General features: G+C 45.9%; 1 protein-coding gene across 1 annotated transcript in view; it reads left to right on the plus strand.

The window, feature by feature from the left end:
* The window catches only part of LOC138246512 (uncharacterized), a 54,692-nt gene extending 35,765 nt beyond the window's left edge, over window positions 1–18,927 (plus strand). The window contains exon 2 of the mRNA XM_069201162.1: window positions 13,490–18,927. Within this exon, the coding sequence (XP_069057263.1) occupies window positions 13,490–13,675 (186 nt within the window). The 3' untranslated portion in view covers window positions 13,676–18,927. The remainder of the gene's footprint in view (window positions 1–13,489) is intronic.
* Window positions 18,928–24,109: the final 5,182 nt, after the last annotated feature.

A 24,109-nucleotide genomic window follows, 5' to 3' on the forward strand; every position in this document is an offset into this window, starting at 1 on the left:
TGGTTGCCTATTCCGAAGAGACTTATCTTTAAGATCTGTTGCTTGACTAATCATGCTCTGATAGGAAAAGGGACCTTTTATCTAAAATCAAAACTCATTCCTTACTGTCCAACCAGATCTTTGTTCTCCAGTGACAAAGCTCTGCTCACTGTCCCTGTCGTATTATGAAGTCTTGCTCAGAGGGCAGGTCTTTATGTACCTAGCCTCTCACTACTGGAATGCGCTTCCACTCTATATACACCTGTGCTCTGATCACACTAAATTTAGGAAAATGCTAAAGACTGCCCTGTTTTAATTCCACTCCATGTTATCAGTAGTCTGTAACATTGGCAGTAGCGCGGAGATACACCTTCTGGGGTTATTCATGCGTGATATAGATTTTTTATATATATATAATGTTCCAAATATGATTATCACAATATCAACCACAAAACTATCATTAAAATAACTAATAAATACACAAAAAACATCAAAATACTAATTTTAACATAACCTCTTTACTTATAATAAGTCCTACACTTATTATTGACATCTACAATTAATTTAAAAATACTACGCAAACCAAAAATTAAGCAGTCACACCACAAAAAGTTACACCTAAATAATAGACAATAAATACTATGCTATATAAAAACAATCTTATATTTAATGAAAACACATTTAAATTATACTGCAATAATAAACATAAACTAGTGTTTACCAAACACGTAGTCAAATGATAAGAAATTCAAACTAAACTAAACCAACGAAAGAAATAGGACTCCTAATAACTTTAACAAATAAAATAACACAAACCAAACAATATAAAAGGCACACTAATTAAAGTAAATAAATACTCCAAAAATGACAAACACTGCTTGAAGAGGAAACTCTGCTGGATTCTTAAAGCAAATGACTAAAAAATAAAATAATCATCTCTACAACTAAAAACCTGTGAGAAAATATCAACTATAACAAAGCAGAAAGAACATGGCAAAATGTAAGTATACAAAATTAATAAAGTAGAAACTTACCCAAACAACTATCATAAATAGGGTTAATTCACTAACTCTCAACAGACTAGCAATAACTAAACTATTGCAGTTATAATTTTTCCTCTTTTCAATAGAAAACAAACACTTGTTCCACATTGAAACAAACTTAAAAGAAAGGCTGCAAAACAGTGCAAAACATCCCAACAAAACATGCAAGTAGGTAAATAAAATAAATGTAACTGCACTTTTGAATATATAAATAAGTAACATGCAAAAATTATATTACATGTTTATATCACTAAACTACTTACTGATATAATGACAGAAGGTGCCACATTTATCACTTCACAGAAAGGCAAGCAGTTATTGAGTCACACGGGCTACACCTACAGCCAAGAAATGTAATCTAAAGAACCTATAAACTGGAAATACAACTCTAATGCATGTTACAGAAGGGCAACTACAAAAGACAATGTTGTAATTAATGTTAAAGAACTCTTAATGCAACAGAAATAGAAGTTAGAGACATTTTACAAGATATAAAAGAGGCAGGCACTTGTTCTCATGAACCCACAAGCAACGTCCTTTACTCAAAGTCCCAGAAAACATAACAGGCCAACTGCCATCTACCCACTCTTTAAAATGTCTAATTGCATGCACTAAAAGGGCCACCAGCAATACCCCACCTGCTCCTATAGGTTGCAGAGACATCCAAATATCAGATCATTTGACAACTACACATAATGTGGAACCCTTCCTTTTATTTATTCCAAATAACAAAAAACAAATCCTAATGTTTGCTACTGCAAACAATTTCAAACCCTTACCCAGTGACAACTGTGGATGATGGATGGGACCTTTAAAATGTGCCAAACCATTTATTCAGATATACACCCTACATGGTGAATATCAATACACCAACATCCCATTTGTTTGTGCTTTTCTCCCAAATAAATCAAGCCGTACCTGCAATGAACATCTGAACTATATAAAACAAACAAATAACTACTACCTTAAAAAAACTCATAGACTTTGAAAAAGCCATGATTCAACCAATACTAAAAATATACCCACACACAGCCATTCCAGGTTGCTGCTATCACTTTAACCTGAGTATATGGCAACATGTACAAAAAGCAACACTACGGGCCGATTAGGAGTTTGGTGGACAGAAACATCTGTCTGCCAACCTCATGACAGGGTGGTTGCCCTCATGCTGGCATCCTCCCTGCCAGCCCCATTACCACTTTCACCCTGGGCAGACTGATGGAAACAAAGGTGCAGGAGCATTGTTGCTGCCTGCTGCACGCTGGGTGCACCAGCACCCTTGAAATGCGCATTTCTATGGGCCTGGGCAGGGGGACCCCTGCATTGCTCATGCCACGGGCATGGGCAGTGCAGGGCCCCCCCTGTGGTCCCCTACACTTGTTCTCCAGCAGCCTTTTCATGGCGGTTGAACCATGGTGAAATGTCTATGACCACCATCAAAAGGCTGGCAGAGAACAAGGTTGTAATCAGCAGAGCAGTGCTGAGTTCAGCGCCGCCCTGGCTGATTACAACCTGCACCACCATCAGCCTGTCGGTATCTGAGATCCTAGTTGAGATGGTGGTTGGTTAGCGGGTCTGGCTGCCAACCTCATAATGTGGCAGTTGGACTACCACAGCCGCAGCGGTCCTACAGCCACCCTGCGGCTGGCAGTTTTTGGCCCGCCAGCCTCGTAATCAGGCCCAATGCGTACAGTATTCCACTAACAGCCAATTTACCTTCAAAATCAAACAAGTGATAGCACTAGCCTACGTCCCTGTCACAGAGGAAGTCAGCCACTATAACTAACTAATAGAAAGCCCTTACTTCTTACAAAATGAAGACAGACTTAGGGCCCGATTACTATATTAGCTTCCAACCACGAGGCCGAGGTGGGGACTGTCAAGATGACTACCATGGGGCTGGCAGCGCGGTCAGTGCAGTGGCATTGGCCTCAGCTCTGAGGGAGAACCAGAGCCAATGCCAGCTGCACTGAATGCACCGCCAGCAAGTCGGGGCGCTGTTGCCATGCGCCATGTCGTGCATGGCAGACAGTGCGCACACCGACTGTGTAGGTAGGGGGGCCAGTGCACTGCCCACGAAATGGGCAGTTTCCATCCAGGAGCCCCCTTGTGGCCCCTTCCCTGCCTTTCCACTGAGCTTTTCATGGAAATGTCCCCACCATAAAAAGCTCAGTAGAAAGGCAGGTGGGAACACGGATGACAGTGCCACTGCGGGGACCACCTCCATTGTCTGTCGCTCTCCCGACCACCGCTGCCACAGCGGGTCAGAAGTCAGCAGTGGCAGAGGTCCTGTGGTGATCTGACAGCCACTATCCTAATGAGTGGTTGGACCATTGAGGACGTAGTGGTCGCACCGCCAAAGTTGGTACGGCGGTCTTAGGATTGCTGTACTTGTAATCGTGCCTTTAGTCCTCTAATGGACTTTTTCGAGGACACATGGGTTGGCAGGCTGCATCTGTCAGGACACAGACGCCAAGCTAAATTCCAAATACCATGGTGAAATGTCTAAAACAGCACCTTAGCACAGGAAGCCAAAACAAAAACTGTAGTGGAAGGATGGCACAATTCCTTTGAATCCACATTATGCAGAATTCAAACTATATTATACAAATATATTGAAGAAATGCAAAAGCAAAACTTCCAACAACTAAAAACAGAACAATCTGTTACCCAAATTAGCCCCAAACGTGCTTAATTAAAAGCCAAATCCATCTTCTAAAACATGTGTAAACCTACTAAAAACTTCAAACATTACAACATACTCTAAACCAATAAACCAAGGTGCATATTTATACTTGCCTTGCGCCGTTCTAGTGTCAAAAATGTTGATGCTAAAATGGCGCATAGCTAACTCCATATTTATATTTTGACGCTAGACCCGTCTAGCATCAAAATATAGGGGTTAGCGTCATATTGTGGATGCAGCAAATTACCTTGCGCTAATTAGATGCAAGTTAGCTGTTCCTGTCCTCAATATCATGCTAACCCCCTTCCTCCTTATTTACACTCCAGTGCAAAAATGACATACATGAGTAGGCAGACCAAAATAATGGCGCTAAGTCTGCTTAGTGCCGTTATTCAATGCCTGGGTCTGACCAGGCGTAAGAGGACCTGTGGACCCAGTTCCAGTGCTAAACACAATGGAATGGGCCCACAGATGCCTACCCCAAACCCCAGAAACACCTCCACCCACACCAGAGAGACGCTAAAGAATGGGGGACCCCATCCTGGGTAAGTATATTTTTATTTATTTTTGCTGTGCCATTCGGGGCCTCTTACATGAGGCCCCCTGCCTGGCACTGGGTCTTATGGCCTTGCCCAGGGGACACTGGTCCCCTGGGCTAGCAAAAGGGGTGGTGGGCATGACTCCTGTCTTTACTAAGACAGGAGTTATGTTTGGGTGGTAATGCGTCAGAAAATGATGCTAGACTGGTTAGCTGCATATTTATTGCCTCTAACAAGTCTAGCATCATTTCTGGCCCACTAGCACCTTTTCCCCTCCTGCCATCCCCCCCGGCTAGCGTCTTTTCTTTAGATGCTAGCCTGTCCTTTGTGCCACCATGCGACATTCTATAAATATGCCGCCTGGCAGGCACTATGGAATGGCGCTATGGATTTTTATGCATTAGCATTAGCATTAGCGCAGTTTTGCATCAAAATCCATAAATATGGGACCAAATTTATGTTTTTTATGAAAATCATATAAAAGTTTTTATTGCATTGAAATGATCATATAAATTAAAAAATAAATAAAAAGTGATATGTTAAAAAATATATACATTAATAAGCAGCTAACCCAAAAATAAAATTCAAACCCTCCATTAAATAAATACAACACATAATTCAAAATACTGCACATAGTAATAACATAAAGGTAACATAAGCAATGTATAACATTTTCCACCCACAACACAAAATTAATATAGGTCTTACTATTTAGTACCTGTAGATCTTTTTCCACCTTCATGTAACAAATAATAACAATCAATAAAAAATAAAGAAATCGATTCCAAAAAGGCCAAAAAATGCTAAAATATAAAAAATATCATTGAAACACTTCAACACAATTCAAAGTGTGCAAGTTCCATGAAAAAAACAGAAAAAAAGAGTTTTAAAATACAGAACCACTCCAGGAAACCCGAAATAATAGGAAACCAAATTTAAAACAATTGGTTTACAATAAACTAAATTGATTTCCTTTTAAAAATAATAATACATTCTAATTTCCAGTCAAAATCATTCATAGATAGAAACCTGTAAAAGAAATATTTAATGCCCACTCATACATAACATTCCCAAATATAAACATATATTACATTGAATCAACAAAACATAAGTAACATCACATATTTTAACAAAACATAATCAGACATTAGTAATGCAGTGTAAGAAAACATGATATGACATAATAATGCTATACACTAATGAAAATGCATTTAAGTATACTGTAAACTCAAAAACGACACTATATACAAATTTTAAACATCCATCCTATATTACCCCTACCCTCAAAATCCTGAAAAACGCATTAAAACTGGACGTACCAGTTCTAATGAAAAGCAGCACCTAACTGCGACTCTGATCCTGGAAAAAAGACTCAAAAACACAAAAAGACTGCAAAATAGAAAGCAGTCGTAAAAAAATGGGTGCCAAATAAAACTAAAAAAAGACTATGGGCCTAATTACAAGTGTGGCGGTCCTTGGACCTTGGACCGCCAGACACATGGTGGCTGTCACAAGGCCGCGGTTGTAGGGGTCCGACTGCCGCGGTTGTGGCGGTCCAAACGCCACATTATGAGGTTGTCAGGCAGCACCAGCAATCTACCGCCATCTCCGTTGGGGTCGGAGATCCCTTCGGGCTGACGGAGGTGAAGGTTGGAATCAGTCAGGACGGCGCTGACCTTAGCTGATTACAGCCTGGTTCTCCGCCAATCTTCCCATGGCAATTTCACTGCGATGAAAAAGCTGGCGGAGAACAGGTGCATGGTACCACAGGGGGTCCCTGCATTACCCATGCCTGTGGCACAGCCTTGGTTTCCGCCTGTCAGCCCAGAGGGAAAGTCTTAATGGGGCCGGCAAGAGGTAGCCAGCATGGTGGCAACCGCCCCGTTGGGAGTTTGGCGGATGGGTGTTCCCATCTTCCAAACTCCTGATTTAGCCCATAGCGCTCGATTACGAGTCTGGCGGTCCAAAGACCGCCAGACTTACGGTGGAGGTCAGACAGCCGCTGCTGTGGGGGTCCGACTGTCAAATTACAAGATTGGAGGGCGGTGCCGCCTCTCTCATCCCGATCGGGTGACGGTTGTAATCAGCCATGGCTGCTGATTACAACCATGTTCTTCGCCAGCAGGCTGGCAGAGAACAAGTATAGGGGTCCCCTCTCCCCAGCGCCGGTGGATTGGGCACTGTCTGCTGTGCAGACAGTGCGCATTCCTAGGGTGCTAGTGCGGCCCTCTGTGCGACAGCATTGGATTCGGCTCCATGTGGAGCCCAGTCCAAACCCACTGCTCATTTTCCACTGTGCTGACAGGCTGACACCTTGGTTTCTGCTGGTGGGGCTGGTGGGGCGACTGTGAGCTCTGCTGCGGTCTCCTCGCCATGGTCTGGTGGTCGAGTTTTCTGAGTGTCAAACTCATACTCAGACCCTATGGGACTAATTACAAGTACAGCGGTCCAAGGGACCACTGTGCACACTGTGGCTGCCCCACCACTGCATTCTTGACGGCCCCACTGCCAGATTAGGATGATGGCAGTCGGAGTGCCACCAGACCACTGCCACCTCCAGGGTTATGGATTCCTATGGGTTGGCAGTGGTGCAAGTCATGGTAAACCACAGCAGTGCTTAACCTTTTTGCCTGCGCCGCCAGCCCATGAGAAGTTCTGATTTGCCGCATCGGAGGCCTCCAGCTTGGCAGCAGCCTTCTCCCCGTGGCATTGGCAGTCCTAGACCTATCTCCTCATATAAATCAGTGGGAAATATGTTATAAATGTTTAATACATGTTAAATAAAATGTTAAAAATTATTACAAATATTAAACAAGTCAAAAAATATTATAAAAATGCTGAAATATAAATTCCACGGGAAAAATGGGATTTATATTTCAGCGGATGGGCTATGCATCACCATTGTGACAGAGTAACCCGTGCACCAAAATCTAAATCAGGCCCTCTGTGATGGTGGCTATCCAGTAGGTGGTTTTGGTTGCAGCCATGAGGTTTCACATTTCTGGTCTATAAAGTTCTTTGCAAGTTGCAATTGTAATTGTAAGTTCATTTATACAGGGAGTGCAGAATTATTAGGCAAATGAGTATTTTGACCACATCATCCTCTTTATGCATGTTGTCTTACTCCAAGCTGTATAGGCTCGAAAGCCTACTACCAATTAAGCATATTAGGTGATGTGCATCTCTGTAATGAGAAGGGGTGTGGTCTAATGACATCAACACCCTATATCAGGTGTGCATAATTATTAGGCAACTTCCTTTCCTTTGGCAAAATGGGTCAAAAGAAGGACTTGACAGGCTCAGAAAAGTCAAAAATAGTGAGATATCTTGCAGAGGGATGCAGCACTCTTAAAATTGCAATCATCGAACAATCAAGCGTTTCATTCAAAATAGTCAACAGGGTCGCAAGAAGGGTGTGGAAAAACCAAGGCGCAAAATTACTGCCCATGAACTGAGAAAAGTCAAGCGTGCAGCTGCCACGATGCCACTTGCCACCAGTTTGGCCATATTTCAGAGCTGCAACATCACTGGAGTGCCCAAAAGCACAAGGTGTGCAATACTCAGAGACATGGCCAAGGTAAGAAAGGCTGAAAGACGACCACCACTGAACAAGACACACAAGCTGAAACGTCAAGACTGGGCCAAGAAATATCTCAAGACTGATTTTTCTAAGGTTTTATGGACTGATGAAATGAGAGTGAGTCTTGATGGGCCAGATGGATGGGCCCGTGGCTGGATTGGTAAAGGGCAGAGAGCTCCAGTCCGACTCAGATGCCAGCAAGGTGGAGGTGGAGTACTGGTTTGGGCTGGTATCATCAAAGATGAGCTTGTGGGGCCTTTTCGGGTTGAGGATGGAGTCAAGCTCAACTCCCAGTCCTACTGCCAGTTCCTGGAAGACACCTTCTTCAAGCAGTGGTACAGGAAGAAGTCTGCATCCTTCAAGAAAAACATGATTTTCATGCAGGACAATGCTCCATCACACGCGTCCAAGTACTCCACAGCGTGGCTGGCAAGAAAGGGTATAAAAGAAGGAAATCTAATGACATGGCCTCCTTGTTCACCTGATCTGAACCCCATTGAGAACCTGTGGTCCATCATCAAATGTGAGATTTACAAGGAGGGAAAACAGTACACCTCTCTGAACAGTGTCTGGGAGGCTGTGGTTGCTGCTGCACGCAATGTTGATGGTGAACAGATCAAAACACTGACAGCATCCGTGGATGGCAGGCTTTTGAGTGTCCTTGCAAAGAAAGGTGGCTATATTGGTCACTGATTTGTTTTTGTTTTTGAATGTCAGAAATGTATATTTGTGAATGTTGAGATGTTATATTGGTTTCACTGGTAATAATAAATAATTGAAATGGGTATATATTTTTTTTTGTTAAGTTGCCTAATAATTATGCACAGTAATAGTCACCTGCACACACTGATATCCCCCTAACATAGCTAAAACTAAAAACAAACTAAAAACTACTTCCAAAAATATTCAGCTTTGATATTAATGAGTTTTTTGGGTTCATTGAGAACATGGTTGTTGTTCAATAATAAAATTAATCCTCAAAAATACAACTTGCCTAATAATTCTGCACTCCCTGTATAGTGCTTACTACCTCTGACGAGACATTAAAGCAATTTATGCTGGGCCTCAACCTACACTGCAATCCAAAGTTGGTGGTGAATCCAGTATTATTTGTATCGTTGGTTATTACGCACATTTACTCCAGTTTCTTGTGGAAGATTAAATTAAGAAATGTTTAGTGAGATCATGGTGGGGGGGGGTTGAGTTCATGCACCTGGATTGGAAGCATTAATAGGTGAGCCATAGGAGGTTAGGTGTTGTTAGATTGCATGGGTATGAATTTCACACAGCCCCCCCCGCAGTGAGTGGAAGTGTATTGACTGCATTTCTGCCGCTGATGGATGAGGATGCAGACATGAATCCCTTTGGAAATCCAATGAAGACTCAGCAAGGAGATGCTGATTAGACTTTCTGAAGTACTGCCCTTTCATAAATGTCAAAGGTGAAGGGGGGTGGGTTCAGACTCTGTTTGCAAGGTGAAGGGGACCCTTTAGGTGAGGCCCAGCTTTTTGTCTTCCTTGCTTTCACTTTTAGTTGGACTGCTGACAACCAACCACTTAAACTTCACACCTCTTTCTGCCTCAAAGTTGGAGACCATTCTGCTGTGAAAGGCATCACTAAACAAAGGCTGTGTATGAAGAGCAACCTGGAAAAGATGTTTGAAAGGAAAAAACGTAGAAAGTAAAACCACCCCAAACCAACCTCAAACTGTTTCTGTGTAGGAAAATTGATGCACATGCAAGAGAGTACTGTAAACATTCTGTTGTGATTCATTACTTGTCCCTCAGTATTTTTTGTGGTTCACCTCAGTCTTTGTAACTGATGTCACATTTTGCCCAAGTAGCGCTTTAAAGTTCTGACAAGTTCAGAATATGTTTAGACAATGGTTTCTGAGGACTTACACAATAAATAAGCACTACTTTAAGACTTCAAAATATCAACAACAGCCAGGGGTGCAAACATAGGGCCCGATTTACAAAGGTAAACTTAGACTTTTGGTCTAAACTTAGATCAAAAGTCAGTGGTCCCATGCACCTCTTAAAAAATGTTGGCGCCCCCATTCACAAAGGTTGATGCCCCCATTCACAAAGGGGAAGGGACCCCGTAGGTACCCCTTCCAGTTTGCGAATGGGTTACCACCTCCCTCACGGAACAGGTAAAGTATAAATGTTTTGCAACCACATTCTGGTCACAAAACATTCATACATAGCCCTGGGGCTCGCTATTAGAAAAGGATCCGTAATAGCAACTTGCAAATCCTATGTTGTGAATAGGTAATAGGTTACTGACTTGCGAAATAGGGTTGGTACATGCCAAAATGTATTTTACTGGTCGCAATGGCCTGATGGGCTGTTTGCTACTGGTAAAATGCTTTGTATCTCCGGCCCATGAATACAGGGCCTGATATGGACCCGTTTCAATGTCTGTGTTGAATTACTACCAGATCTGAGGCCCTTGGGGATCCAGCCCTCTTAAAGCCCTACCCGACATTTTTGTCAACCCGGGGCATTGCAATGATTAACTCAGTATGTGTAGTGGCACCAGGCCCAGGGCTGTGAGGAGCCCACTGCACCTCAGTTATAATAGGATATTGTTTGCTCAAACAGCTCCTTTTTAAACAGGACATGGAACAACAAGAAGCTGATTATCGACATTTTAGGAAACATGAGGTGAAACAACTGTTATCCACTGTACAACTGTGAAGTTCCACTCCCCCCAACAAACGGGCAAAACACCACTTCTCCTTACGCCAATGGTCAGTACAACCCGGAAGCACCCTTTTCATTAAAGCAGACAGGGGCAGAGCACACATATTTACCCATCTGAATGCAGACAATTGCATTTGTTTCTGGCAGTGGGGTGGCCGGGGGGATCCCAGGGACTGGTAAAAACCGCTCTTGCTCATCTGCCTCTCTTGTGCCCACAATGCCCAGGAGGCACCTTTCCCCGGAGCTGGGTTCTGCCCTAGTGCACTGCCAGCCTCTTCATCCTTGTCCTCCACTCCTTGACACTCAGCTCTTATTCATGTATTAATGCATTTTTATATAGTGCGGACATTACCCAAAGGTGTTAGAGCGCTTTACAGTAAAACAGGTTTCGTTACAAGAAATACAAGGTCACAAACAGTTGCTAATTACGATCATTACAAGAGGTGCAAAGTGGCAGGTCGCCACAGAGGAGCATTTGCTCACTCGATCGGTGCAAAGACACAGACTTACAGATTGTAAGCGACGGTAGGTGGTGTAGGTAGTAACAGCAAGATGAGGTTAGGTGGGACTGGAGGGGTGCAGTCAGTGTCAGTATTGGGGAGGCTACTTTATCTTGCGAGGAGGTTGTCTAAGGGGGAGCAGGCCAAAATGTTTTTGTAGAAGGGCTTTCAGCTTTGTTTTGAAGTCTGGCAGTGACATGGTGGGGTGTAGTTTTGGGGATACGGAGTTCCATATTCTAGTCACTCAGAGGAACATAGGGCCATATTTATACTTCTTAAGCACTGCCTTTACGTCATTTTTTGGTGCAAAAGCAGCGCAAACTTACAAAATACAATTGTATTTTGTAATTTTGCGCCGCTTTTATGTCTAAAAGCAACGCAAATGCGGCGCTAAAAAAGTATAAATATGGGCCATAGTGCCATGAGTAGTGGCTTTATAGAGGCAGAAAGCTCTAACAATATAGCTTCAGTATTTCCCAATGGTCTGGAGCCTCCCAAAGCTTCAGATAGTTCGCTAGGTAGTGAGCACTGGATGTCTGCAAGGCCTTGTGGGTCATACAGGCAGCCTTATAAATTGCCCTGGCTTCTGATGGGGAGCCAGCGAAGAGTGTCAAACGGTGGTGAGATATGGTTATGTTTTTCACCGCTAAAGGTAGAACTGATTCCACCCCGATATTTTCCACTTGAACACCTCAGTGGACTTTAGGCCTTTCTCTTTCCAAGTTTGTGTGTGTTTTGCAACCTTTATGTTTTTTGTTTCCAGACATCGTGCTTCAGTTTTGTGGATGATGGTTTCAGAGCGGTGTCGGCTGTCACAGCTTGCTGCCCTCTGAAGGGGCAGGTGCGGTGCGTGGGCGTGGGCTTTTAATTTAAAAAATAAATACATAAATAAAAACTTACCTCTTCCGTTGCTGCCGCTCCGCTCCTCTCTCCCTCGTCACTCGAGGCTGCAGGCACAGGCTCCCAGCCCGCCCTTCGGCCAATCCTGACTCTGCTCAAAGCAGTGTTAGGATTGGCTGGGAGCACCCAGCCAGGGCCACCTCTTGCCGCCTTACGCTCCTCTTCTGCCGGTGTCCAGACACCAACACAGGCTCCCCAGCAATCCTGGAGCTGTTTCAAGCAAACCCTTGCATGAAAGCAGCGCCAGGATTGGTCTGAGCGGTAGTGACGGCCACTCAGACACAGTCCTGGGGTCTGTGCAGTTTCTCCAGCCTGGCTATTAAACACAGCCAGGCTTGAGAAACCTAAGTGCGCATGTGTGTTTGGCCGGTGCACTCTCCCCCCTTCCACTTCCCGTGGCCTAGCCCCGCCGCTCCCTGCACTCCTGGCTGTGCCAGAAGGAGAAAAATAAAATTATAGTAAACTAGCCCCTGAGTGTTGTGGACTGAGTCTGCAGCCTGTGCACACAAGAACATCTAAGAGACCTGTGGTGATGCAGTGAGCCCTTTTTCACTGAAGAGCAGTGCATTCTATTTGGGTGCTATGGTGGTGTCTCTGACAGAGCTGGTGGTACCTGGTGCTCAACACCAGCACTTAATTCCCAACGTGGCCCCAAAGACCATCCACAGCATGGTGGCGCTGTCTGCCTAACTTTGATATGAGCACAACAAAAGTGTTTAATAATTCTATACATATTAAAAAAGAATAATACCTGCAGCCTACCTGGTTCTTGGAGCTGTGGATGGCCGGGAATAGTCTGAATTGTCACACTTATGTGAGTGCATTGCTAAGCAGTTGTGTCTGTACTGTTATTGGCAGCGTTGACAGGGGAAATAGGTAATGCAAGCCACAGTAGCCTTCTGAGAGGGGCCCTGACATTTAGGCCCGTATTTATACTTTTTTAGCGCCGTATTTGCGTCGTTTTTTGACGCACAATCGGCGCAAACTTACAAAATACAATTGTATTTTGTAAGTTTGCGCCGTTTTTTCCGTCAAAAAGCGGCGCAAATGCAGCGCTAAAAAAGTATAAATACGGGCCTTACTTCTTTAGCTCTGCATTTGCGCCGTTTTTTGACGATACAATTGTATTTTGTAAGTTTGCGCCGTTTGTGCGTCAAAAAGCAGCGCAAACGCGGCGCTAAAAAAGTATAAATAAGGGCCTTACTTTTTTACAGGCTGAGCACTGGCGTGCCTCCTATGTCCGGTGCGTGGTGAATTGTAGCCCACTCATTGACCACTATGAAGTTTAAAGGTTCCTATTCTGAAGATGGTTTCTGTGCAGTGATGGGTCGCGTGCGGTTGCCGGGGTGAATCAGATGCAGGAGTCTTTACCAGCGCAGTGCATTTGCTTATGGGGGTGAGTGTGAGGAATGCGTTCAGGGTAAGTAAGGCACATGAGGGGCTTAACTGATGTGGGGGAACCTGTGTTCAGGTCTGGGCTCTCCCAACGCATAGTGGTGGCAGAATCAACACGTATGTGGCCTCATATTAACCACTGAATTTTCTGTTTTGCAGACAAAAACCGCTAACGCCAGAGGAGCGCGCCTTGAAGCGAAAGCATATTCCAGTAAAGCTCGGCGCTACAACATTTCATCTTTAGTCATTGGGATCATTGCTCATGTCGCGTGGATGGTATATTTTTTTGTGGGTGTATTACCATCCTTGCAAAGGACCAAACCCACGTATCCGGGGTCTTACTAAAGCCTTTTACTGCTGGTGTGTGCATCACCCCACTGACATGCATCAGTAGCGCAATTATGCCACCCCCACCCACCCGTGACGGGTGCTCGGGGGGAGCTGTATTCTAACACTGATCGCACTGGCACTGGTCGCTATGCAGAGGGCGCCCTTCTCACTTGTAAAGTCGGCAGCACCGGACTCTTCTTCACATGATGACATCACTCTGGCGCCCTGCGGCGAATGACTGATATCACCCATAAGCCAAGCCTGAGGCCTGCGTCACTGATGATAAACAATGCGACTGGCAGAGTGGAACACGTGGATCCGGTGTGCAGCACCTTGCCTGTTGTCAGTGCTTAATTTGTAAATAAAAAGGTGCCGGTGCCCAAAGCCCTCCTCTTAAACACGCGGCTGCTGCAATTAAATGTGCGTTCACAGAATACTGAGGCAGCATAATCCTGAAGCGATCTCGGACCTCTTTAATCTATTAAAAGCCACTCACTGTCCCTCCAGCTCACTTTTGCAGCTTTCTACCTTCTCCCATTGTGACGTTTTTTTTTTTTTTTTCCTCCGTCTTTCCCACATGTGTTCTTTGCCCGGAGTAAAAGCTTGAGGCTGAAAAATAAGCGCCTGCCCTAAAAAACAAGCATCTGCAATGCAATAGGTCTCGCATTTGCAAGAGTTAGAGCTATTGGCGTTGTAAATAACAATGTCTTTTATTTATGTGTTTTGGTTTGGAGTGTAGGGGATGTATGTGGAGTGGAAATTTGCAGTTTGTGTTTTAATTGTTACTTGTGGAATTGTGCAGTGTGGATGCCTTTAAATTCTGTGTTCATCTTTCACATTTGATGCTTCAAAGACAGAGGCCAAATGACAGGCTGTATGTTTTCTGATAACTTGCTGCTTATGGGGTACTTTTCCTTCTCCAACTGAAAAGTGAGGGGAGTTTTTAAAAATGAATTATGTTACAATCTTGCAGGAGAACATGAAAGCGGGATGTTGTTTTTTGGCAACACACAACAAAATGTAGATATCTGTAAATGGACTGTATTCATTCAGCAGTTAGGAGATGCAAAAACAAAATACTTTTTTTGTAATTCTGAAGTGTACTGGAAACAAAGGTTTTAATACCAACGAAACAAATCAATGCACTTTACTTGGTGATGCACAAATGATAAATATCCACAGAAATTCAGATTCCACATATAATTTGTGCGCTATATAGTTTTATCAGTAAAACTGTATGTCTGTGCAAAGTTAGTGTCCTCTTTAATAGAAATGTGCTATCTGTAAACGCCTGTGTATTACCACATGATGCTTTAGTTAAATTCTAGGCCCCCCTTCTCATGTCCATTAAAGTTAGGTGGGCCGCAAAAGTTTGTCATTCTCAAAGTGCTGCGTGGTTCTAAACAGTTTGGGAGCCACTATCCTAGAAGCTTCCTAGGAAAACTTGCAGCTCTCTAATGATGTCCACTAACCTGAACACTTCGAGACTGCCCAGACAAATTAGAGAATTCTATATATTATTTCAGTAGATGATGATTCTCAAATGTATGACTTCAACTTCTTTTGCTTACCTGCCACGTGCAGCTCCTTACTAACCACTCTCAGTGCACCAATCACTAGGTGATCTAAGAACAGTTTAAAAATCAAGTCCACTAAATCAGAACTTATTAGCATCACAAACCATATCCATGTCTGACTCTTTGTCCTGCCTCTCTCGACCTATAATGTGCTCAGGTGAACCCGCTTTATAATCATAATTCTTTTATCCAACTGAAGCCCTGAAAAATAGTCATTCAAGGTCCTACCTTCGCCCACATGGTCAGTTGTTGCAAAGTCAATGTACCTAGCTAGTTGAACCACTGGAGCATCCTTTATATCTGCATCCCTATTAACCTGCTTAATCCTAAACCTGCCATCTGTCTCCTCACTAACGCTGCCAATGGGGTTGCCCTGCTCTTCGGTGCGAAAAACTTCTTTCCACTTAAGTACAAATGAGAGTCTTGTTGAAATCCCTCTGCATTAGATATAGGTCCACTTTGGCCAGCTCTTGTGTTTCCAACTCCACAAGCCCCATGCTCTGTCTCGTGGCCGGCTTTAGCACTGATGACGCCCAGTGCGATAATCTTTTTTGGAGCCCCCCCCACATGACCACCTCCTCAGATTCTCTCACTTCCACCCAGCAAAAGTGCTCCTCATCTCTCTATAGCTTCTCTCTCACATACATTTTATTTGTTTTAAAGCGCTTGTAAAGACTTGGTTTACTAACTACTGAGCTATCCACATAAAATATAGCTCTTTTGTTAGCAGCAGGAATATCACCCCTCTGCACTACTTTATGGTGAGTGAAAACTCACACTAGACAAAACTCCATCCCTCTCTTGCAGGGACATTAATCACAAGAGTTACCCTGACATATTTTTGCTGCAGAAGGTTGGACGCACAGGGAACTCTGCAGCAGGTGCTTTAAATTGTAAGTTGTACTAAACACATTGCCCCCCTCCCCGAGGTCAGTGCCTAGTGGGGATGCGCCAGTTGCACCACCCTAAAGCCAGTCCTGCTCTATCTGCTTCTCATCTTCCTCCTCTGTAGCAGGTCCACTCTTTTGCAAAGCTTATAGAGGGAGCTGGTCCATCTCTGTTCTTTGGTCTCCCTTTGGAACTACCAGCTGCTTCTACCAGAAGGAATGTTGGTACCAGTGTTGGGAGTATCTTGTCTTCAGACTGAGGGCGGCTCCTCAGTGAAATAGCAGCGCAGGGATGGGATGTTGCACTGAACCAGACACCCAGTAGGAGTCTGGTAGTATGCTATGAGAGCACCAAGACTGTCCCGCATTTTCATATAATTGTATTACTTAGATGAGTACTCAACAAGCACCATTAAAAAGAACTCAAGACCCCTAAGACGTAAAACGAAAGAGTGATTTGAGACCTACTGTTTCTTTCACTTGTAGAAGTAAATCTAGATGTAGGCAGGAAAGCAAACATTTCTTTATTCTCATCTTTACCACTGTTAACAGACTGTGGCCCTCATTATGACTTTGGGGGTCTCTAAGCGAGACTGCCAAAGCCACGGGCCCCAGAAGACCGCCAGTGCTGGTGGTCTTCTGTCTGCCATGTAATGGGTACTGCCGGGTTTCTGACACACTTTGAGCAGAAATCCGGCAGTAGCCATGCTGGCGGACGGTGGCACCTGGGCGGTGCTACCACCTACACCGCCCTGCCAGAAGGACCCTGCCAGCCGCATTAAGACCATTAATACGGCCTGGTGTTGTCCTGCTGGCGGGGAGCTGCCGGCAGTAGCAGTGCCCCTTCCCTGCCGGATGACCTCCTCGCCGGACAAGGTACGTCGGGCATGTGACAGGGGAGGGGGTTGTTGTGTGTGATATCTGTGTGTGTGTATGAATGTGTGTGTGCATGTGTGAATGCAAATGTGAGTGTTGTGATGTTTGCGTGGTCGTATGCGTGTGAGTGAATGCGTGTATGAATGTTGAAGTGAGTGTGTGTCAGCATGTCAGTGTGTATGCATGTGAGGATGCATGTTTGGATGTTTGTGTGTATGCGTGCCTGAACACGTGTGAGTGGATGCGTGCATGGATGAGTGTGAGTGGATGCATGTCTGGAAGTGTAAGTGAATGGATGTATGCGTGGAGCGTGTGGGTGTATGTGTGCATGTATGCGGGGAGGGGGCATCATGTCAGTAGGGGATGAGAGGTGCTATGTGTGTAGTGGGGTGGGGGTGCTATGTGTGTAGGAAGTGTGGGGTGGTCAGGTGCTTACGAGGGGGGGTAGGAGAGCTGTCTACCAGTGACAGGGAAGGAATTTCCTGTCACCGGTAGCCCTACCGTAATGGTTTTCATAGCAGCGCTACCACTGCGGAAACCATGTCAGTAGGCCTGCTCATAATACTGCCGGCAGTCTTCTGTGCACCGCCGGATCGGAGATGTACATCTCCGGCCTGGCAGGTTCATACCACCCTGGCGGTATGAGTGAAGATGTGGCAAGTTGGCAGTGGCCAACCCCCCACACCCATAACGTGGCGGTATACACCGCCAGGGCTGTTGGTGGTGATACTGTTACATTAACCCTGGCGGTCAAAACACCGCCAGGGTCTTATTGAGGGCCTGTGTCTGTTAACCTAGTTTTGAGTGCTTAGGTTGAAGGTTTTTTTTCATTTCTTTGTACAACATTAATTTCACCCCAGAAGAGCAGGAGTGTTATTGTTGTTGATGCCACACAGCAACCATATAATATTCACTTATGGAGAAGGGATTATACGTAACATATATTTCAAGGAAACCAATAAAGAACTACCAGCAAAATAAACTGCAGCCATGACATAGTAAATGAATAAAAAATGTAATAATGTTTCAATCATTTTGATACCCACAGATTAGGCATTTGAAACAACAGAACTCTTCTGGTTAGACTATGGGTCAGATCTGGGCTAGGACCTCTGTATTAGACTATGATGCAGTTTTTTAAAATATGAAAATGTGCAAAATGTAGTTTCTGATGTTCTGTTAACTTACTTCTGCTTATTCCCCCCTCCCACCGTTGTCCCACTGCAGAGCCATCTCTCCCCTTGTCTCAGCAGAACACCAAGTGAATGACTTAAATGTGATAGTGATGTACAATGATATTAGAAAGACTGAAGACTGTATTGTGAATGAAGCTTCTTTTCAAGGACTTCCGCTAAAAGTGTGGATGTAGACATGCACAATCTATGAGCGTTGTGGGATTTTTCACTTTTTGCTGATCATCTCTGGAGGGTGGTTGCTAAGAGAGAAGATGGAAGATTTGTATTAAAAATAAAGAATGTGTTAGTGCTAACGCCTTTCTTAATTTTATAAATGTTCCTGATTTGCCAATGCAACCCTAACCATGATCATGTCATGCTGAATTTGCAGAATCTATTTTTCGAAAGTGTTAATATTCAGTGTGTTAGCGTTAGCATAAGTGTTCTTGGACTTTAGCTGTTCAAGTTTAGTCTGGGCTTTGTTATTGATCAGGCTTGGGTTATGTTAGATTTGTCAGCTATCCTTGATACTACGGTTACTGGAGACTTTATTTTTTATGTCCATTTGAAATACACTATCTATGGGTATGCCACTTTGATTACTTTCTTGAATTTAGTTAAATAGGGACTAACATGTTTCATGATTTTGCTTGTATTTGTATTTCTGTAGTTTGAGTCTTTACGGCAATTCATGCATATTTTCTCTGTACAGCATTTAACCTTTTCTTTTTATAAATCTACTTTTTGCTTTATTTTGGCCTCAAACTCATTTCTTTAAGCTTCCAATATTTATTACTGTTTAACTCTGTTAAAATTGTGTTATTCTGATGAGGAGTGTTGTCTCTAACCGCTAGATGAACTGAAGTCGCTGGAGCCAGATCATTTAGGTAACATTTCCAGATGTCCAAATATTGGGGTTCAGATGATTATTGGGGGTTCAGCTTCACAACACGCTTTCTTTCAATGTCACAATATGAGCTTTGTAACACGTCCTGTCAGTGTTAGCATGTGCGCTCTGTAACACATGATCCTTCATTTTATCAGTGTCATAATATGGACTGTGTACAACAGAATCCTACATTATCACACATGTTGTCAGTTTTACAAAATGAACTCTGTTACAATATGATCTCAGTAATGTGAGCTGTGTAACATAGTGTTCCATAATCAGTTATTATGTCATATCTCATCAGTGTTAAACTATGAGCACTGTAAAACAGTATCCCACGTTACTATGAAATTCTGTCACTATTACAATGCGACGTCCGTACCATATGATTCACAATATTCACACAGTCTACATTTCTCATTATGTGAGCTCTTTAAAAGAGTAAGTATTCAACTTCACACATTCTGAAAATGGTAACATATGAACTCTTTAACACAGGATCCTGCATTATCACACATACTGTCACTATTAAAATGTGAACACCGTAACACAACAGTTCTCACTATCACACATTGGCCCTCATTCTGACCTCGGCGGTAAAAGGCGCTTACCACCAGTCAGAAGTCCGCCATAATCCCGCCGCGGTCGCGGTTAACCGCCGCGGTCATTCTGACCCGCAACAGCCAAACCGCCAAAAATCCGACATCCACAAAAGGCCGCCAGACCAGCGGTCGGCGGAAAAGTGGAGATGACCAAACCTCCACCGTCACGCCAACAGAAATACGCCCATGCCATTCTGACCCACGAATCCACGCGGCGGTCTTTCAACCGCGGTATTCCATTGGCGGTACACACCGCAGCGGTCAGAATACACACAAACGAACAAAACTCTGCAACATTGGCCCATTTGAATTTCACACACCTGATACACATACACACACCACACACCACTCCCACACACACAATACTATATAAAACACACACCCACATCTCCCACAAACCCCTACGACCAAAATTTTGATACTAGGACACACAGAGACACCACTGCATAGAGTAGACCATCACACAGAGGCACATCACAACATCACCCACACAATCTCCAAGCACTAAACAACACACACCCCACCCCACCCAACATACACACCCCTCCATGGCACCACAAAGACACCCCCGGCTTCTCTGACGAAGAACTCAGGGTCATGGTGGAGGAAATCGTTCGTGTGGAGCCACAACTGTTCGGCACACAGGTCCAGTACACCAGCATTGCCCGGAAGATGGAGCTATGGCAAAGGATAGTCGACAGGGCCAACGCTGTGGGACAGCACCCCAGAAATAGGGACGACATCAGGAAGCGATGGAACGACCTACGGGGGAAGGTGCGTTCCATGGTATCCAGGCATAACATCGCCGTGAACAAGACTGCCGGCGGACCCCCACCTCAACCCCCAGAATTAACAGCATGGGAGGAACAAGTCTTGCACATCCTGCATCCTGACGGCCTCGCAGGAGTTGGCGGAGGAATGGACTCTGGTAAGTTGAATCTTCAATACTTCTTCCCCACCTGCATGCCAACTCATACCCCCACCCTCACCCCCTCATCAATAACACCCTGGCCACCATGGTAGGGCTGCTGAAAGATATCCTCAACACCAGGACGGACAATCTCGAACAACAAAGGGCCCCTGCCACTAGCCTCGACCAAGAACAGCCAACCACCTCCGCCGGCGCTAGTGGACAGGAGGCCCCCGCACAACAGCAGCCCACCAGAACCCCACCTCCTGCAGGAGAAGAACCACCCCGCAAGAGGGCCCTGAGATCACGTAAGAAGACAGAGTAGGATGTCAAGACCCCCGCCAGCAAAGGATACCACCTGATGTCATCCCACTGTCCCACATTGTCACCCTGTCCATCCTTAAACTGCCCCTGCTCCATCTCTCCACAGGCCTACGGACAATACACCTGTGTGACTGTAACTCTGGACTCTGCCATGGACGTTCCTTCACCATAGCCCCCACCCAATTGAAACCACCCATCCCATTCTGAGCACTTCAATAAACACAATTTTTGCACAAAACTATCAGGAGTCTGGCTGTGATTTCAAAATTATGTATTAGACATGACAGTGCCAAAATGTTCATGTACATAGTGATGTCAACAAACCGCTGCCACACAGCTGTAGTCCATGGGGAAACGAAGCAGAGGACACGCAGTGGGGGCCACAGATCTGAAATTGGAAGGGAAAACCCACAACTCAGTCATCATACACTGGGGAAAATAGACAGGCAGTAGAGAGGCAGGAGAGTAGGTGAAATTGTAAAAAGAACGTTTTGAATTGTTACCTGTGTGTTATTGGAAATACTGTGCAATCACTCTGTCCCTGTTGTCTGTTTCATCCCCGTCGTCTTCCTCCTCTTCACTCTCCACAGGTTACACAGCTGCCACAACACCAACGTCTGGACCATCCTCCTGCAGGAAAGGCACCTGGCGTCGCAAAGCCAAGTTGTGAAGCAGACAGCAGGCCACGATGATATGACACACCTTCTTTAGTGAGTACATTAGGGATCCACCTGTCATATGCAGGCACCTAAACCTGGCCTTCAGGAGGCCAAAGGTGCGTTCGATCACCCTCCTAGTACGCCCATGGGCCTCATTGTACCGTTCCTCTGCCCTGGTCCGGTGATTCCTCACTGGGGTCAGTAGCCACGACAGGTTGGGGTAACCAGAGTCCCTCAATAGCCATACACGGTGTTCCATCACGTAAGGGATGCTGCTATTCCTTAGGATGTAGGCGTCATGCACTGACCCAGGGAACTTGGCATTTACATGCGAGATGTACTGGTCTGCCAAACACACCACCTGGACGTTCATGGAATGGTAACTTTTCCTGTTCCTGTACACCTGTTCACTTTCTCGGGGGGGGAACCAAAGCCACATGGGTCCCATCAATGGCACCAATGATGTTGGGAATATGTCCAAGGGCATAGAAATCACCCTTCACTGTTGCCAATTCGCCCACCTCAGGGAAAACTATGTAGCTCCTCATGTATTTCATCAGGGCAGACAACACTCTGGATAACACCTTGGAAAACATAGGCTGTGACATCCCTGAAGAAATGGCCACTGTTGACTGAAATGACCCACTTGCCAAAAAATGGAGTACTGACAGCACCTGCACCAGAGGGGGAATCCCTGTGGGTTGGCGGATGGGGGACATCAGGTCTGGCTCCAGCTGGGCACACAGTTCATGTATAGTGGCACGGTCAAGCCGGTATGTCAGAATAACGTGGCGTTCTTCCATTGTCGACAGGTCCACCAGCGGTCTGTACACGGGGACATTCCTCCTTCTCCTCGCCAAACCCAGCGGACGGTGCCTAGGAAGGACAACATGGAGCACAGAGTCAAACAACCCACAGGTACGTGGCCACAGTTTGCACAGTAAACGATTGTGTATGCAGTGAATGGCTTGTATGAGTGGCTATGCAAGGCCTAGGCCTGTGTGACGATGTAGAAAATAAGCCATGTGGGCCCTCGAAATGGCGGCTGCCTGACCTGTGAAGTGTGACAATGGGATGTGAGGTCAATGCGCTGGCGTGGCACACCGCGGCGGGCGGCGGGCGAAGACCGCGGCGCGAAGCCGCATTGGTTAACATTGAAGCCTATGGGTTTCAGGAGCCAATGGCGAAGGGCGCCGGCGGTGGCGGTACGCACCGCCGCGGTGCGCACCTCCGCGGTACGCACCTCCGCGGGCGTGACCGCCATTTTATAACTGATTAATCACTCGAGACCTGATCTTCCACAGGAGAGGACCTATACTGCAAGTGCTGCTGTGACCTCGGTCTGGAAGGGACAATGGCTGCTGCAACTGGGGAAAGGGCCCCTGCCGTCACTGGAGAAGAGTTGGAGAAACTTGTGGATGGGGTCCTTCCCCAGTATGCGCTACTCTACGGTCCTCCAGACCAACAAGTGAGTAAATTTCAATATGGATTTGTGGCCACTGCCTGGGTTGAGTGGGATGAATGGACGAAGGTGCGAAGGCGAACGAATGAGGTATGAATCGCACGACAGATGAGAGCATGGGCCACATGGCAGGGCTGGGGGGCGGGGGGCCACATGGCAGGGCTGGGGGGCCACATGGCAGGGCTGGGGGGCGGGGGGCCACATGGCAGGGTTGGGGGGCAGGGGGCCACATGGCAGGGTTGGGGGGTTGGGGGCCACATGGCAGGGCTGGGGGGCGGGGGGCCACATGGCAGGGCTGGGGGGCGGGGGCCACTCCCAACGATAACGCAGACAAACTTGAACTTTGTATTTCTCTCTCCCTGTACGTGTCACATAGGTCCGCGCCCATGAGAAAATCGGGATTTGGCGTGCCATCGCCAAGGACGTCCGGACCCTGGGGGTCCACCATCGATGGGGCACCCACTGCTGCAAGAGGTGGGAGGACATCCGCCGCGGGACGAAGAAGACCGCCGAGTCTCTGCTGGGGATGGCCTCCCAACGTAGGCGGGGTGCCAGCCGTCAATTGACCCCCTTGATGTTCCGGATCCTGGCGGTGGCCTACCCGGAATTGGATGGGCGCGTGAGGGCAGCACAGCAGACACAAGGGGGTGAGTACAAGCACAATCTGCTATGTTGGCGCACAGTGGAGGTGTCTGGGTGGGGGAGGAGGGCTGTGGGTCCCCCTAGGCCAGGGCGAAATCTGTAGGCTAGGCCCCTCCGTAAGCCCCTGTGTCCCCCCCCCCCCTCAGTAGTGTGCCAGTACAGCTATCCCTGGGCCTGTGTCATCTATGGGTGCAGTTGTCATCTCTATGCGTGTAGGGCATGTGCCACGGATTGCGTAGCGGACCCCAAGTGCGCGACGTAGTGCAGGGGGCATCTGTGTCTGTCATGTCCGCCAACGGTAGCGGTAATCCATGCACTCAAAATTTCTTTATTTCTCTCCCCCCCCCCCTTTTTGTTTGTCTTTCTGTGCATGTGTGCATCAGCATCATCAGGCGGAGGAGAAGTGGCATCGGGGCAGGAGGGAGCTGCATCTCACATGGCCCCGG

Source organism: Pleurodeles waltl, chromosome 7 (assembly GCF_031143425.1).
Source record: "Pleurodeles waltl isolate 20211129_DDA chromosome 7, aPleWal1.hap1.20221129, whole genome shotgun sequence".
Lineage (NCBI taxonomy): Eukaryota > Metazoa > Chordata > Amphibia > Caudata > Salamandridae > Pleurodeles > Pleurodeles waltl.